Source organism: Rana temporaria, chromosome 5 (genome assembly GCF_905171775.1).
Source record: "Rana temporaria chromosome 5, aRanTem1.1, whole genome shotgun sequence".
Taxonomy (NCBI): domain Eukaryota; kingdom Metazoa; phylum Chordata; class Amphibia; order Anura; family Ranidae; genus Rana; species Rana temporaria.
In genome coordinates this window covers 247,341,100-247,357,573 of record NC_053493.1, presented here as the reverse complement: position 1 = coordinate 247,357,573, position 16,474 = coordinate 247,341,100, and the positions used below count along the sequence as shown (strand labels likewise).

General features: G+C 41.0%; 1 protein-coding gene across 1 annotated transcript in view; it reads right to left on the bottom strand.

The window, feature by feature from the left end:
* Positions 1-16,474, bottom strand: part of BMP6 (bone morphogenetic protein 6) — a 274,521-nt gene that overhangs the window by 29,474 nt on the left and 228,573 nt on the right. The window contains exon 4 of the mRNA XM_040353693.1: positions 10,312-10,509. Within this exon, the coding sequence (XP_040209627.1) occupies positions 10,312-10,509 (198 nt within the window). The remainder of the gene's footprint in view (positions 1-10,311; positions 10,510-16,474) is intronic.

Here is a 16,474-nt window from a genome sequence, read left to right as displayed (position 1 = left end):
CTGGTATGGCTGTTTTAAGATGCACAGTAAGGAGACACTTACTGTGAAAGATGGGTTGCATGGTCGAGTCGCCAGAAGAAATCCATTACTATGCAAATGCCACAAAGTATCCCGCTTACAATATTCCAAACAGCACAGAGACAAGCCTCTAACCTTTGGGCACAAAGTCATTTGGAGTGATGAGACCAAAATTTAGCTTTTTGGCCACAACCATAAACACTACATTTAGAGAGGAGTCAACAAGGCATATGATAAAGGGTACACCATTCCTACTGTGAAACGTGGAGGTGAATCACTGATGTTTTGTGGATGTGTGAACTACAAAGGCACAGGAACTTTGGTGAAAATTTATAGCAAGATGAATGCAGTATGTTATCAAAAAATACTGGAGGAACATTTTCATTCATCAGCCAGGAAGCTGCGCATGGGACGTACTTGGACATTCCAACATGACAATGATCCAAAACACAAGGCCAAGTCGACCTGTCATTGGCTACAGCAGAATAACGTGAAGGGTCTGGAGTGGCCATCTCAGTCTCCTGACCTCAATATCATTGAGCTACTCTGGGGAGATCTCAAACATGCAGTTCATGCAAGACAGTCCAAGAATTTACAGGAACTTTTTGCCAAGTGGAATGGGCAGCTTTACCACCTGAGAAGATAAAGAGCCTCATCCACAAACACCACAAATAATTCCAAGCTGTCATTGATGTTAAAGGGGGCAATACACAGTATTAAGACCTGGGGTATGTAATTTTTTGATCAGGGTCATTTGGGTAGTTTCTGTTGTGATTATGATTTAAAAAGAGTAAACACTGTTGATTGATAATAAATGACTTTAGCCAAACACTAACCATGAGTGAAAGAAAAGTTTTTCTGTTATTCATATTCTCTGAAAAATGGCCAAGAAATCATAAATTCTGCCAGGGTACGTAAACTTATGAGCACAACTGTATATTCACACTGACTGCACTGTGATATATATATACTACACTGACTGCACCGTGATATATATTCTACACTGATTGCACTGTAATATATATTCTACACTGACTACACTGCAGTATATATTCTACACTGCCTGCGCTCTATATTTACTAAACTGACTACATTTTTATCTACTAACTAACCTGCCTATGCTATCTCAACTCCAACACACTACATACGGCCGCAATGTAAGCAGCCCAATATAGTGTGATGGGGGGGCATGGACTTAGACCCTGAGCCATGATTGGCCAAAGGCACCCTGCTTTTGGCCAATCATAGCTCTCACAGCACATCGTGCTGTGATTGGCCAATGCATACAGGTCAGGTGCATGCTTTGGCCAATCAGCAGCTGTCGATGCACTGGCGCTCCTTGGCGGACGAACTTGCTGCGGGCACTCCATATGTTCATTTGTTCGTAGAACAAATGAACATATGGAGCACTTGCCGCAAGTTCGGCTGAATGATATTGAGGTCAGGAGCCACTCCAGAAGTGGCTCAATGATATTGAGGTCAGGAGACTGAGATGGCCACTCCAGAACCTTCACTTTATTCTGCTGTAGCCAATGACAGGCTCAATGATATTGAGGTCAGGAGACTGAGATGGCCACTCCAGAACCTTCACTTTATTCTGCTATAGCCAATGACAGGTCGATTTAGCCTTGTTTTTTGGATTATTGGCATGTTGGAATGTCCAAGTACATCCCATGCACAGCTTCCTGGCTGATGAATGCAAATGTTCGAGGCGAATGTACGTTCGCCTCGAACATCCAGCCCCTCCCTAATAGTGAACAGTCTCCAATGGGCAAATCACTCTTCAATTGTGATCAGACCAACATAACCATTAAATCAGGTTGCATAGCAAGGCTGCAAGAAAAAATAAGGATTTAGCAAGAATTTCAAAAAGATTGTTATTGGGGGGGATATTGCCGGTTCCACATTCAGTACAGAAAAACAAAATTCTCAGGATTTTTCCAGTCATCACAGAGAACATATAAAAGAAAAATAGTGCAGCGCAAAAAATGAAAAGAAAAAACAACTGTTTCAATGTCAAGATAATAAATGAATGAATGAATAAGTCCAATATAGTGAAAAGAATCCAAAATTTGTGTAACGACAACTTCCAAATCTGCACCAGTGACTCTTAAATCCAAATATAAAGTGATCCCTCCACCATTAGAAATGGCTACTCTCACCTTAAGGTATGGACCCCTGTTTTACCAGGCAGTCATACCAGCAGAAATCAAACACCAAGTTGATACGATGTGTTTAACACAGAGTCCTCAAAACTCAGCAGCATTGGGATCCAAAATGAAAAACACAGATTTAAAACTAGTTACAGAAATGGAAAATGGCAGCCAATATAGTACACACAGTGTGTGCTTTCAAAGGATGGCAGCGAGCGACGTCAGGCTCACAGAGAACATACAAAAGTAGTGAGCAAACTGGATAGATTTTACTGGTTTAAGACCTTTAAGTGAGCCCAGACTAATAAGAGCACAACTCAAAATCACTGGATGTTTCATTTGAAATATGACTTGCACAGCATCAATTATAGCCTTAGTTCAGGAGTCCATTTAAATAATCGAGGCTCCTCGGGACCAAAGCCACCCAGCCTAATGCCGCGTACACACGATCAGTCCATCCAATGAGAACGGACCGATGGACCGTTTTCATCGGTTAACCGATGAAGCTGACTGATGGTCCGTCGCGCCTACACACCATCGGTTAAAAAAACAATCGTATCAGAACGCGGTGACGTAAAACACGACGACGTGCTGAAAAAAACGAAGTTCAATGCTTCCAAGCATGCGTCGACTTGATTCTGAGCATGCGTGGATTTTTAACCGATGGTCGTGCCTACTAACGATCGGTTTTGTCCTATCGGTTAGGAATCCATCGGTTAATTTTAAAACAAGTTGACTTTTTTTTAACCAATTGTTAACTAACCGTTGGCGCCCACACACGATCGGTTTTGACCGATGAAAACGGTCCATCAGACCATTCTCATCGGTGTGTACGCGGCATTAGTAGTCCAGGGCCAGTAAAATGAGACATTCTAGGCTGTTGGTATCAGATACTTTAGGGAGGACACTGCAAGCCTCCCTAGAAGCTTCCTCTGTACTTGGAACATATGTTGTGCTGTTTATACGGAAACAATTGAATTGTAAAACCAGGAAACATTGTAGTTTACTCACAACCAGCTGAATATACAGGAGGGGTTTAATGGCAAAAAATTATGAGGTCACTGTAATGCCAAGCACACACGGTCAGACTTTTGTCCGTGCAAAAGTCCGCCGCGAGTCTGTCGGATAGAAAGAGAACAAGTTCTCTATCTAAGGTCCGTCAGACTTCCGTCAAAAATGTCCGATGGAGGATACACACGGCTGGACTTTCCAAGAATAAAAGCCTGTCTGATTTTTTTCCTTGTAAAGTCCTGCCGTCTGTATGAGGCATAAGACAGCAAGGACCAATTGGGACATGAACTGTACCTCACACTGAAGAAAAAAGAGAAGATTATAGCAGAGAGTGCATGCATTCATGTGCGTCTGACTATCCAACAGTTTTTTTTTGTTTGCCAGTATTCAATTCCTCCTGAAGGCGGCAGTATTATCCAATGGCATCAGAATAACCACTGATTCTGTGTTCCCTAATGAACGATAAAGAATATGTTTTTTTAAATCTGCCCACAGTTTAGCTTTAATATCTGCATTTGTAAATTGTTATACCTCTGTTATATTTTTGTATATTTGCCCATGTATTCTGAATGATCGATATTTTGAGAGCAACAAATGCAACAGCTCCCTCTTGGTTCACCTGCAGATTTTCTCATTCTAAACATCTTTAAATAGTGCAAGCTCAGTAAGCACCCACTAAGGCTAATGCCGTGTACACACGATCATTTTTCGGCATGTAAAAAACGAAGTTTTTAAAAAATGTCATTTAAAATGATCGTGTGTGGGCTTCACATCATTTTTCGGGTTCTGAATAGCGCCAAAAAAAAAATTCGAACATGCTGCATTTTTTAACAACGTTTTAAACTATGTCGTTTTTTGGATTGTAAAAAATGATCCTGTGTGGGCTAAAACGACGTTAAAAACCCGCGCACGCTCAGAAGCAAGTTATGAGACGGGAGCGTTCTGGTAAAACTACCATTCATAATGGAGTAAGCACATTCATCACGCTGTAACAGACAGAAAAGCCAGAATCGTCTTTTACCAACACGAAATTAGCTAAAGGGTGACGTCATCCGAATGGAACTTCCCCTTTATAGTGCCGTCGTACGTGTTGTACGTCACTGCGCTTTGCTAGAGCATTTTTTTTAAACGATTGTGTGTGGGCAACGTCGTTTTAATGATGAAGTTGGAAAAAAACATTGTTTTTTCTACATGCTGAAAAACTTAGTTTTTTACATGCCGAAAAATGATCATGTGTATGCGGCATAAGAACTGAATATATTTGGTAAATTAAAAAAAAAATAATGAATTCTGCTTAGAATGACTACGTGTTATTGAATTCTTAGTTCACTATTGTTTTTAAGGTGTCAGATTTTTTTTTGTAAAAAAAATATAAAATCTTAGAAGCCATCAGTTGAATTAATTTGATCAACATAACTTGCAGTTCATACTAACATCTTGTCCTGCTTACTGTAGCTCTCTTGGTGGCTAAAACAAGCTCCTGATGTTTTGGAAATAGTTCAATTTGAATGATTAAATTAAAAACCGTTTTGATGACAAAGAGCAGCTGTTCCTCTTGATGGTGACATTGGTTTTTTTCTTTAAAGGAAACAAATGCTGGCAATGCTAGTCTTTTTTTTCCATCAAACTTACACATTTAAAGCAATGTTAGATTTCCTACACCCCCTCTTAAGTTAAGTGCTGGCAATGAACACATAAATATTTATTGGCAGTTTTTTTGGATCTATACTAATTTACTTCTCCTTTAATGATTAAATTAAATTAACTGTTAAGTAATGTACACAAGCTGTGCCCTGATGACATATGGAAGTCCTGGAGAAGCAACTAAAGGCACAGGGTTTATACTGTTATTTACATACAAAGGAGCTACTGCAGCTCCAGTGGGTAGGGGTGGCCACATGCTACATTAATGTCACCAATGATGTGACCAATTCAAACATTACTGGCAACAACTGGGAAATATATGAATTAGCTTGCAAACATTCCCGAAAACAGGGTAAGTTAAAGAGATTTTCCAGACCAGAGGAGACGGTAAAAAATAAATAAAAATTAAATTACATCAGGGAACCATATATAGGATGAGGGGGGGTAATGTCATAGGCAGATCTTTGTGTACATACTCACATGCTGCATGCTAGGTCAAGCACTTGTCATTTGGGATTGGCTCAGGCATTTTCGGATCATAGTTCCAACCCACCGTCACTGCACACAGCCAATCATGGACAGCCTCACTGTCTTTGATTGGCTATGTGCAGTGAGGGCTTCCTGGTGGAATTGCTCAGGTGGGTTGGGACATGCTTGAGCCCACCCCTACTTGTCATTGTATAAGATTCCATATTGTGGTGCCTGGATACAGAATTCAAAGATAAATACTAGCGCATATGCTGACTTTCTTATAGGACAATTAAGAGGTATATTTATAAAGCAGCGAATGTGACACTCACCAACTTTCACTGCAAGTCAATCAATCACTGGAATTTTAAACACATGCACCTGAAAGATTTACCTTGGGTTTACTGCTTTAAAACTTAAGCCTTAGCATACTTTTTTCATACCTTTTTGTTGGCGCATATGGGTTTCACTTTTATTTAGCAAGTCGGTCACATTTGTTTCAATATCTATTTTTATTTAATTCAATTAAATAGTTTGGCATCACATTCTGTGGCGCACCACACAGGAATAGGGGGTGTAATAGCCCATTCACACCTCGATGTCCTGGTGCATTGTGTCAATGCAGTTTCTTCTGCAATAAAGTTTTTGAGGCAGTTAGACGAGCCTATTCAAATGAATTAGCTGGAAAAGCACAAAAAAAAAAATCAAAAAATTTAACATGTACCATTTTTTTGTATTGCATGCTAATCAGGGGTCAAGTCCTGGGGAAAAAAGTGTGGGAACTCCCACCCAAGATCCACTCCCCCACCAAAAAAAAAAAAAATGATACGCTCATATGCATAATTACTAAACCGTATGTTTTTTTTCCATTGCGGACTTCTGCCGTGAGTTATCGTGGGATTTAGAAAGAGCTTGCTTAAAGTTCTTTCTAAATCCCATGATAACTCGCGGCAGACCTCCGCAATGTCTCCTGGGAACAAACAAAAGCTCCCAGGAGACATTGCGGCATCGAGGAAGTGACGGAATACCCGCACACTACCTGATGAATCCATATACAGGAAGCGGCCAGTAACATAAAGGATTAGTAAGGTTTGCCTGCCCCTGACAGTGACTTGAGCTGGGCATCGCCGCTTAGTGAAGGATTGGCTCGGGTGGCTCGGCTGCTCTCGGCTGCTCTAGTCCTGCAAAGGGAACTGAGTTCCTGCTGTGAAAAAAGTGCAGGAACTCCGTTCCCGCAGGACTTGAGCCCTGATGCTAATGTGTTACAGTGCACTGCAATGCATATGTGTTCCATCTGTTGGGGTGCTATTAAAATTGAGTGGCACCACAATATGTTGACACGTGTAATGTACATTAACATGCGCTAACACGCACATTGTTACAATAAAACCGTGTGAAGAGGCTCCAAGTTTTAGAATGACCAACTTTCCTTATTGTATTGGGAATTGTGTTCTATTAATGTATGAAACGTGTACACTATCTATACTCCATGTGTATTTATTACAGATGAACCGTCTGATATATGATATACATGTGAGGTCAACAACCCAACCCTGAATAAGTGTAATGCATGATGAAGATTGGGCAGGGGACTATCACAATCGCCCAAACATACACCAGGAGGCTCCAAAGATGGCGGCAGTGCAACGGCTCCATGTGCTTTCCCCCAGATGGAAAGGCACAAGAACCAACCATGGGGGACCCTGCCACCAAGGAAGCTGCCCCAAAGCCCAAACCGCCCAAACCTCTCAGCACCTTCAAGAAGCACTTTATTGAGCAACACCACCCATACAATCTCAGCTACGGCCTACTGAGGAGGGTGTTGGCATAATTTCTTCTCCACAGAGGGGGGATTGGAGTGAGGAGGAAAACCATAATTTTGGCTCATCCGCCCCTGCAGCTGAGCTTGGAGGGGGTGATACTACTTCCCAGTCGTCAGAACATAGGGGGGGGGGATTAGCCCTTAAACATGTTATGGACGATATCCAGACCTGTCAATCCTCTCTCGCTACACAGTTAGACTAAGTTAAAGCAGACGCTGCCTCCATTGCAAGGTGAGGTCCACTTTCTGCACCAAGCTACTGAAGATCGTACTTCTAAAGTGAACAACGTTGAGGACTGATTCGACACAATAACTTGCACCTCATTGGCTTCCTGGAGGGTTCCGAGGGTAGGCATCCAAGACTTCATGGAGACCTGACTTGAATCGGTTATGCCCTTGCATACCTTCTCTGCTCTTTTTGCTATAGAATGAGCTCACTGGGTACCCCTGCACCGTTGCCCCCTGGCACTGTGGCACACCTCCACATGCTTTACTCATTAAGCTGTTACACTTCAAGCATAAGGAGCAGATCCTGCATGCTGCCCGCACACTGGGTGAATTGATGTATAATGGAAATCACATCTCCATTTTTCCATATTTCTCTGTGGCCTCTCAGAAACACAAAGTGGCCTTTATTGCGGTCAAATGTAGATTTAATGACAAGAACCTCCTGCTAAACTCAGGGTTGTCAGTGGCAGTAAAGCGCAATTCTTCACCTCGTCTGAAGATGCTTCTACCTTGCTGGCTGGCCTAGGTATAAGGGGGAGGCTGAGGGGGATCCTTTGGAGCAAAAGGGTGTTTTTTGTTGTTTTGTTTTTTACCCTAATGCAGAGAATGCCTAATACAATGCATATTGTTTAAAATCCTAAGCCTTAAGAACCAATTTAAAGCATTTGCAATGTTGAAGGATATATATATGAGGGAAAATGCAATAGGGTCTTTACCCCTTACTAATGATTGATTCTCACAGGGTGGAACAGTGAGACAATATCACCCCCTTGGGACCGTTAACAAGGCTCAGCCTGGCCTAACAAGATTACAACTCCATCATAGCATGTGTCTATATTCCACTGCACAAGAGAACTCCCCCATGAAGAATAATCCAGGCTGAAATTGCAAATGTATTAAACTTTGCACAGTTAATTTCCAATAATATAATTTTCAATATCTACAGAGGCATCTGTTACTTCTCAGTTACTTATGCAGCACATATTTTTGGTAAACTTCCAAATGACTAAGCTTCCTTGCAGAGACCCATGTTCGCACATTGCACAATTTACTCATACATACTCTTCCCAGAGTATGGGTCCTTCCCTCCCTTCTCCAATTGAGAGCAGTCCAAGTGCATCCCCATGAGGGGGGGCACAAAACCCCTTATGAACATGCACTCACATGTCTTCTGTGCAAGGTCTAGACAAGAAGAGTCCCTCCACTCCTCCACTGTGTGCCAAAAAGCCCTGCCAGTCCACCCTACCCCTTTCTTTTATTCCCAAGGTGAGTGGAAGGAGGAGGCTACCAAGCAACCTTAATGCAGGATCTCAACTTAAAGGACCATCCATCCCACTACATCTTCTCTACATGGGGTATCGTGTTAAACGATAATAGCTTATTGAACAGAGATTAATGATAAGTATACAAGCCTACATTGTAACAATGATTATATGCTTAATCTGTCCAATTATGTATAAATGAATGAATGAACAAATTAATATTTAATGACTTTATACAATACACAAAGTAGATGTGGATTTGTGGACACAAAGCCCCCTTTGACACACATCATGTTTGCTTAATATAGAAGCATATCTGGAGATGTCCGTCTACACCACACAGTAGGCATGCAATCACAATTGCTAATTTTTGGCCTTTTCCCTGTCACTTATCACCATTCACATCAGCAGTACTCTAACTTAATTCACCGGTACCACTAGTATCACTTTGTGTGATGTTTTCATCTCCTGTGGCACCCTTCTTCTGTCACAACCAATTGACAGTTAAAGTAGAAAATAAAATGATATATATGATGCAGTCTAACACTCACTAGCATTACACACCTGTAACAGTAGACATGTGCATTCGTTTTCGTTAGAATGCATTTTCGTCCGAAAATCGTGTTTTTTCGTTTTTGTTTTAACAAACGATAACGAAAGCGCAAGTAACGAAAACCAAAAGATCCGACATAAAAAATGCTTTATTTTCGTTTTCGTTGCGGTAAAAATTCAATATAGAGAGATTCGACATTATAGAGAAAAGATTTGACATTATAGAGAAAAGATTCCACATCATAGAGAAAAGATTCAACACTATAGAAATAATAGATTCGACATTACAGAGAATAGATTTCGATTTATGAGAAAATAGATTCGACATTATAGAGAATAGATTCAACATTATTACTAGTCATACAACACTAGAATTCTTGTAGGCGGAATATTCGAACGGAAATGTACGATTCGACGTAAAGTTTCGACGTTCCGTCGAATATTCTTTTGACCATTCGACAGAAACCAAGTATTATTGGATTTTCGGACGAAAGCTATTCCCCAACGAAAAACGAAATATATCAAAACGATTTTCGGGAGTAACTAAATAAATTTATTTTCCAAACGAAAACGAAAAAACGAAACTAAATATTCCAGTCTGCACATGTCTATGTAACAGTTTTATTTACCTGTTGATTCAGCTTGAAAGTCAATTTTCCTGTCATAGAGAGACAATGCTGTTTCAACCCTTATATGACAGCGGTACATATATAGTGGCGGAGCAGGTGATCGCCCAGCTGGCGAATATATGCGTTGCTGTCTATTTGTGGGGTGTGCTTCACTGGCTCCCCCATAACTATGACCAAGCTGTCACTGTCAACTAATGACCGGCTTCTGATGACATCAGCATCGAGCACCTACTCACAGTGCGGCAAGATCGAGAGCCTCGTCTATTGGCTTTGGGTGTTACAGTCCATTTAAAGTGCCAGCTTCAGCTGGAGTAAAGGGGTTGAACTAGATAAATAATGGAAATCCATCCCCGGGGAAAAAAATCAGCGGAAAAATATCTGCTGGATCGTACACACCAGGGGATCTATCCGCTGAAACCGGTCCGCGGATAAATTTCAGCGGATCGATCCTCTCGTGTGTACGGGGCCTTAGATTAGGTCAATCCAGGTAGCCTGATCTTAGCATGCAGTGTTAAGCATATTACCTGTTACACTGGATACTCTTGATACATCTTGTGAATGAGAATAGCGATTGCGGTTCTGGTTCTTGCGTTTGCCTGTTGCAGATCTTGCTGTCCTCAAGTGAACCTCACTTGCTTTGAAAAAAGCTACCATGAATGGTTGCTTGTCATATGGGCCATCCCTGCCAACCAGACCGGCAGCTCTTGTGTTTACATTCTGACCTAGAGCCAAATGAAAGATGAGTGTATTTGTTATGTAAGGGAACTATAGCATGTATAAATATACACGTATATATATATATATAATTACATCTATTGAATAATATGCACATATATAACCTTTAATTAAATGTAAGAAAATATAAGTATAAGAAGGGATTACACAGAATAACACATAAAGAAGAATGATGGTATTTCTAAAAAATAATTAATTTACTTTCCATGATTGTATATTAACTTTTAATTTGGTAAGGCAGCGATTAAGAGCCAGCCCAGCAGATCTCTCAAATATGGAAATGATTAGGAAGGCCGTATGTTTTCACCAATGGCTATAACTTTTGTACAGTACTTAATCAGCTTATAAGTTATACAGAAAATAGATATGGGATACAACATAAAACATCATTTCTTACTTTTCAGCATTCCCAACAAAAAAAATGGGACCCTACAAAAACCTGTTTCTAATATTTAATAGAAACATCATCATGGGGGCATGCCCGTCTCTTGGTGGATGAACAAAAGCTTAATTTAGTTCTGCTGGTACTGAGGATTCCTGTACTCATCCTGCACTTTGTATGTGTTTATCCCAGGCCACTTCTTTCACTATAGTTTCTTGCTGAGAATTCCTCACTTCCTGTTCTTCTGTCTGTAACTCCACACAGTAATGCGAGGCTTTCTCCCTGGTGTGGAGTGTCGTGCTCGCCCCCTGCCTTGGACTACAGGAGAGTCAGGATGCGCTCTATGTTGCAGATAGAGAAAGGAGCGGTGTGTTAGTATGCGTTCTGACTCTCCCGTAGTCTAAGGGAGGGGGCGAGCACGACACTCCACACCAGAGAGAAAGCCTCGCATTACTGTGTGGAGTTACAGACAGAAGAACAATAAGTGAGGATTTCTCAGAAGAAATAAGGACATTTAAAAGCAAAATGGAAGGATGAGGTAAGTGAAGGAGGACTGCACTAAGGTAAAGGAAGCTATTTAGGAAAAAAAATTGTACCTTTACAACCCCTTTAAAAGACCACATATAGCTCATATGCTCCATCTACTCCATGCTAGGGGAGTGGGATATGCAAACAACTGCCAATTACACATTTGAGAGATTGTGATGAGGGTACATACTGTATATTTTACTTCTTGTTTCAATAGCCACAGTTCATTATACTATTGTAATATTTATATCCCCTCCACCTTTTGAAATGGATAGACTGAACTCTCTTATGAAAAAATAAATAGTTAGGAATATTTAATAATTTCAGGAGACTTTAATGTGGTCTTGTCTGCAGAAATTGACAGACTATGGGGTCAGCAATCTATTGGTACACCACTAGAAGGGTGTGCATACCATTCTAATTTAACCAAAGTCTAGTGGAAGGTCTAGGTGGAAGAATTCCACTAGCAGACATGTGCAATTACATAGTAGGTTACATAGTTACATAGTAGGTGAGGTTGAAAAAATACACAAGTCCATCAAGTCCAACCTATGTGTGTGATTATATGTCAGTATTACATTGTATATCCTTGTAATGAGTTTTCTAACCGAATTTTGCATCTTTCGGACATTCAGATGTATTCGAATGTCCAAAGAAAAAAATAACGTATTTGAACTAAAACAAAAGAAATTATAATGAAAATAACGAATGAATTTGACATGATTCGTTAATTCGTTAAAGGTCTAATGAAACAAAAGGTCAATTTTGTGCTGGAGGTTGGATTACTGGCAAAGTGCATTCCTGAGAATTGTGTGTGTTATTGAAATAAAAAAAAAAAATGAATTTCCAAACTATGAATCGTTATCACGAATATATATATACATATATAAATAATGATTAGTAAATGTGAAGTTGCGCTAAAATCAACCTACTAAATAAAATTCACAATTGATACAAACATAATGTGATAAAATCCAAATAATCATATGCAATAATAGTGCACTAAAGAGTGAACCAATACTCATAAAGTCAAAGGCCCAGATTCTCAAAGGGCTTACGACGGCACAACGCAATGTACGCCGTCGTAAGTCCTAATCTGGGCCGTCGTATCTATGCGACTGATTCTTAAGCCCCATACACACAGTCACACTTTTTGCCAACCAACTTCAAAATCGTCAACTTTGGGTCTGCAAACGGACCAACTTTTCGGCAACAAAAGTCCGATGGTGCCTTGTCTGACTGTGTGTACAGCAAGCCAACCAACTTTTGGACAAAGTGCAAATACGCATGCTCAGAACCAATGTTAAAATCAACCAACAATAGCAGAAGTTAACCAAAGGGTGGCAGGAAAGAGCAGAAAAGAGCTGAAAAACCATGTGATGTTGGGTAATTTTTAGAAAAGTTTGCAGAAAAGTCTGACCGTGTGTATGCTATGGGTGTGACCGGACAAATCAATTAAGACAAAAATCCAAGGGAAAGTTTGTTGGATGTGTGACTGTGTGTATGAGCCTTTAGAATCAGTTACGCATAGATATCCATTAGATCCGACAGAAAAGTTTGTCCGGGGAATGACAGAAGTAGATAGGTGGGAAACCAAATAGAAGATTGCATGACACACAGATCCAGGGAGGGGGGGGGAAGGGGGGAAAAAAAAAAAAAAAAAAGGGGTTAGTTATGTTATAATAGTAAGTAACGTAGTCAGACCTATGAATCGGTAAAAGAATAATGAATGGCTCAAAAACATCAAATCTGTAACCGTATAATAGAAAAGGAATCTAAACATATAATTAACATAAAGGAAAGGAAAAAAAAAAAAAAAAAAAAAAATCAAACTCCACGGATGATGCGAAGCCACAAGAGAGACGCTAAGGGCGGTCGAACCGTGAGCTTGTCCCACGGTCATACGTGAGCAGAGTCTGACGTGAAAAAAAAAATAAATAAAAAAAAAAAAAAAAGATCCGACAGGTGTAAGGCTCTTACGCTGTCGGATCTTAAATGCATTTTTTTTTTCGCCGCTAGGTGTCGCCTCCGTCGTTTTCCCCGTCGAGTATGCAAATTAGCAAAATACGTAAATTCCCGAACGTACACGCGGTTGACGCAGTGAAGTTACAACGTTTACGTTAGATTTGCGCCGCGTAAAGTTTCCCCTGCTATATGAGGGGCAACCAATGTTAAGTATGGCCGTCGTTCCCGCGTCGAAATTTTATAATTTACGTCGTTTGCGTAAGTCGTCCGTGAATGGGGCTGGACACCATTTACGTTCACGTCGAAACCAATGACGTCCTTGCGACGTCATTTGGAGCAATGCACCCTGGGATATTTTCCGGACGGAGCATTGCGCAGTACGTTCCCGTGCGGGAACGCGCCTAATTTAAATGCTCCACGCCCCCTACCCGGCTAATTTGAATTAGGCGGGCTTGCGCCGGGTGATTTACGCTACGCCGCCGCAACTTTACAGGCAAGTTCTTTGTGAATAAAGCACTTGCCTGTAAAACTTGTGGCGGCGTAACGTAAATCAGATACGTTACGCCCGCCGAGTTTTATGCCCATATACGAGAATCTGGGCCAAAGAGATTAACAGAATAGAAAAATGTCCATAAAGCTGGTGAGAATGCGCTTGTCTGGTGTGAAGTAATCACTGCAAGTGGTTCCTGCTGTTTAGCAAACACTGCTGTTCACAAGCTGATTGATAGAGATTAGAGGTGCTTTTTTTTTTTTAAGTTCCAGGATTGCTTCAAACAACATGGATCTTGATAGAATCAAGGAAAATAAAACATAGAGCAATATGCTAGAAATGACTTCTGAAGCTGAAGTGTGTAAATTAACTCAAATTCGGTCAGATGGAATACAGCGCATTAAGTACGATCAGATACAACGTAGAGCTCCTCAGTCTTCTTGGTCTCGTCACTAGGCTCCTCCCCTATGCATCTCCAAACGAAACAAAACAACATTTTCCATCATGCACAAGTCTATCCACTAGTATGAAGTATTGTGCCTCTCATGCACAATAGAATTTATAGAGAATTGAACAGGGGTCAAGTCCTGGGGAAAAAGTGTGGGAACTCCCACCCAAGATCCACTCCCCCACCAAATAAAAAATGATATGCTCATATGTATAATTACTGAACCGCATGTTTTTTTCCCGATCCACTGTACCTTAGTAATCCTTTATGTTACTGGCAGCTTCCTGTATACGGATTTATCGGGTAGTGTATTCGGGTATTCCGTCACTTCCTCGATGCCGCAATGTTTCCTGGGAACAATGACAAAAGCTCCCAGGAGACATGGCGGAATACCCGCACACTACCTGATGAATCCATATACAGGAAGCTGCCAGTAACATAAAGGATTACTAAGGTTCGCCTGCCCCTGACAGCGACTCGAGCTGGGCATCGCCGCTTAGTGAAGGATTGGCTCGGGTGGCTCGGGTGCTCTCGGCTGCTCTAGTCCTGCAAAGGGAACTGAGTTTCTGCTGTGAAAAAAGTGCAGGAACTCTATTCCCACGTGTTCCCGCAGGACTTGAGCCCTGGAATTGAACTTGTTTTACTTTCCATGACACACTTGCTCTTGATCAGAGTATTACATACTTGACTAAACTTATTTCAGATCACTTGCCCCTGTAATTAATAACTCAAACAGCTCAACCTCTGCGAATTCGTACATGACACATGGATTCTCTTTGGCTAGATAAACCTTTAATCTAAAATCAGTGGAGGGATATGACAGACCCATACTGGTCTGTGAATCTTGCTGATCCATGTGTGTTGATGTCCGTTAAGTGGGATGCCTATAAGGTGGGTATAAGGAATGGCTTTCACTGTCTATCAGAAAAGCCCAAGTGGAATCCCATACTTCAGCAAACAGGACCTCTACCTTGGTGAACGGCAAATTTATCTGTTATCCTAATTAATGTATCTGTTATCCAAAATATCAGAGATGGAGGGCTGCAGGGCGTACAATCTACTCCTCCAAAATTTTTTGTATTCTACTTATCTCATCTTTGAGGCCAGAGACAAGGATGGTAAAACATTGGCGTACCTTGCCAGGAGAGAAACAGCACCTAATATTATACTCCAAATATACAACCTTGGAGATGGTAGTGGACAATACCCCTGATATCTTACAGTATGAGCCTTCACTGATTTTTATTTGTCTTTACATAGGTCCGCTATCACTTATTCATGGGACAAGTGGCTGGTCTAACTATCTTCTGTACACCTCCCTAAGCTGACACCTCAGTAGAGGCTAGCTTTAGAGAAGCTCATAAGGGCTGTACACACAAGCCGAATATTGGACGGCATTCAGGCCAATATGTACGGCAGCCAGTCTGACAGTAGCCAGCCTTTAGGCTGGGTTCACACTACTACACTACTTTCATCCTACTTTGCTCTGCTACATTGGTCCTACATTTATCCTACATTGGTCCTACATCCATCCTACTTTCATGAACAGGATACTACTTTGGTCCGACTTCAATGATATTCAATGGGTTGAAGTAGGATCAATGTAGGACCAAAAGTAGTACAGGGAGCATTTTCAAAATCGGACCGACTTGTGTAGGACCAGTTAAGACAGCTCTCATAGGGAAACATTGATTTTCACACGTCATGCTACATGAGGACCGTTTGTAGGACAAGTGTGAACCCAGCCTGAGCCTGACAGAAAAAAGTCTGCCGATTGGCACCTGACCAGTCCTCTTGGCCAATGGCTGAGAGCACTGGCCGGTGTGTCCAGTCACAACCCAATAGCTCAGTGGGGGAGGTTGCTTTACTAACATTAAATCGTTAGTACAGCGTCTCTGCTGGGTTGACAAAAAAATATCTGTTAATGTGAATCACGCTTTAGACCCTGAGACTAGATGGGTTGAGTGAACTGAGTGGTACAGTCAATTTAGGTAATTACACCTCACCTATTGTGTATTTATAATTCAGATAGCGAGGAAGGTTTTCTTCCCCATTCTTTTGGTGGTTTTTATCTCTAAACCTTTCAAGGATCATCTTTTTTGTGATATTGTTCAGGTTGATATCTCTAATTATTACAGA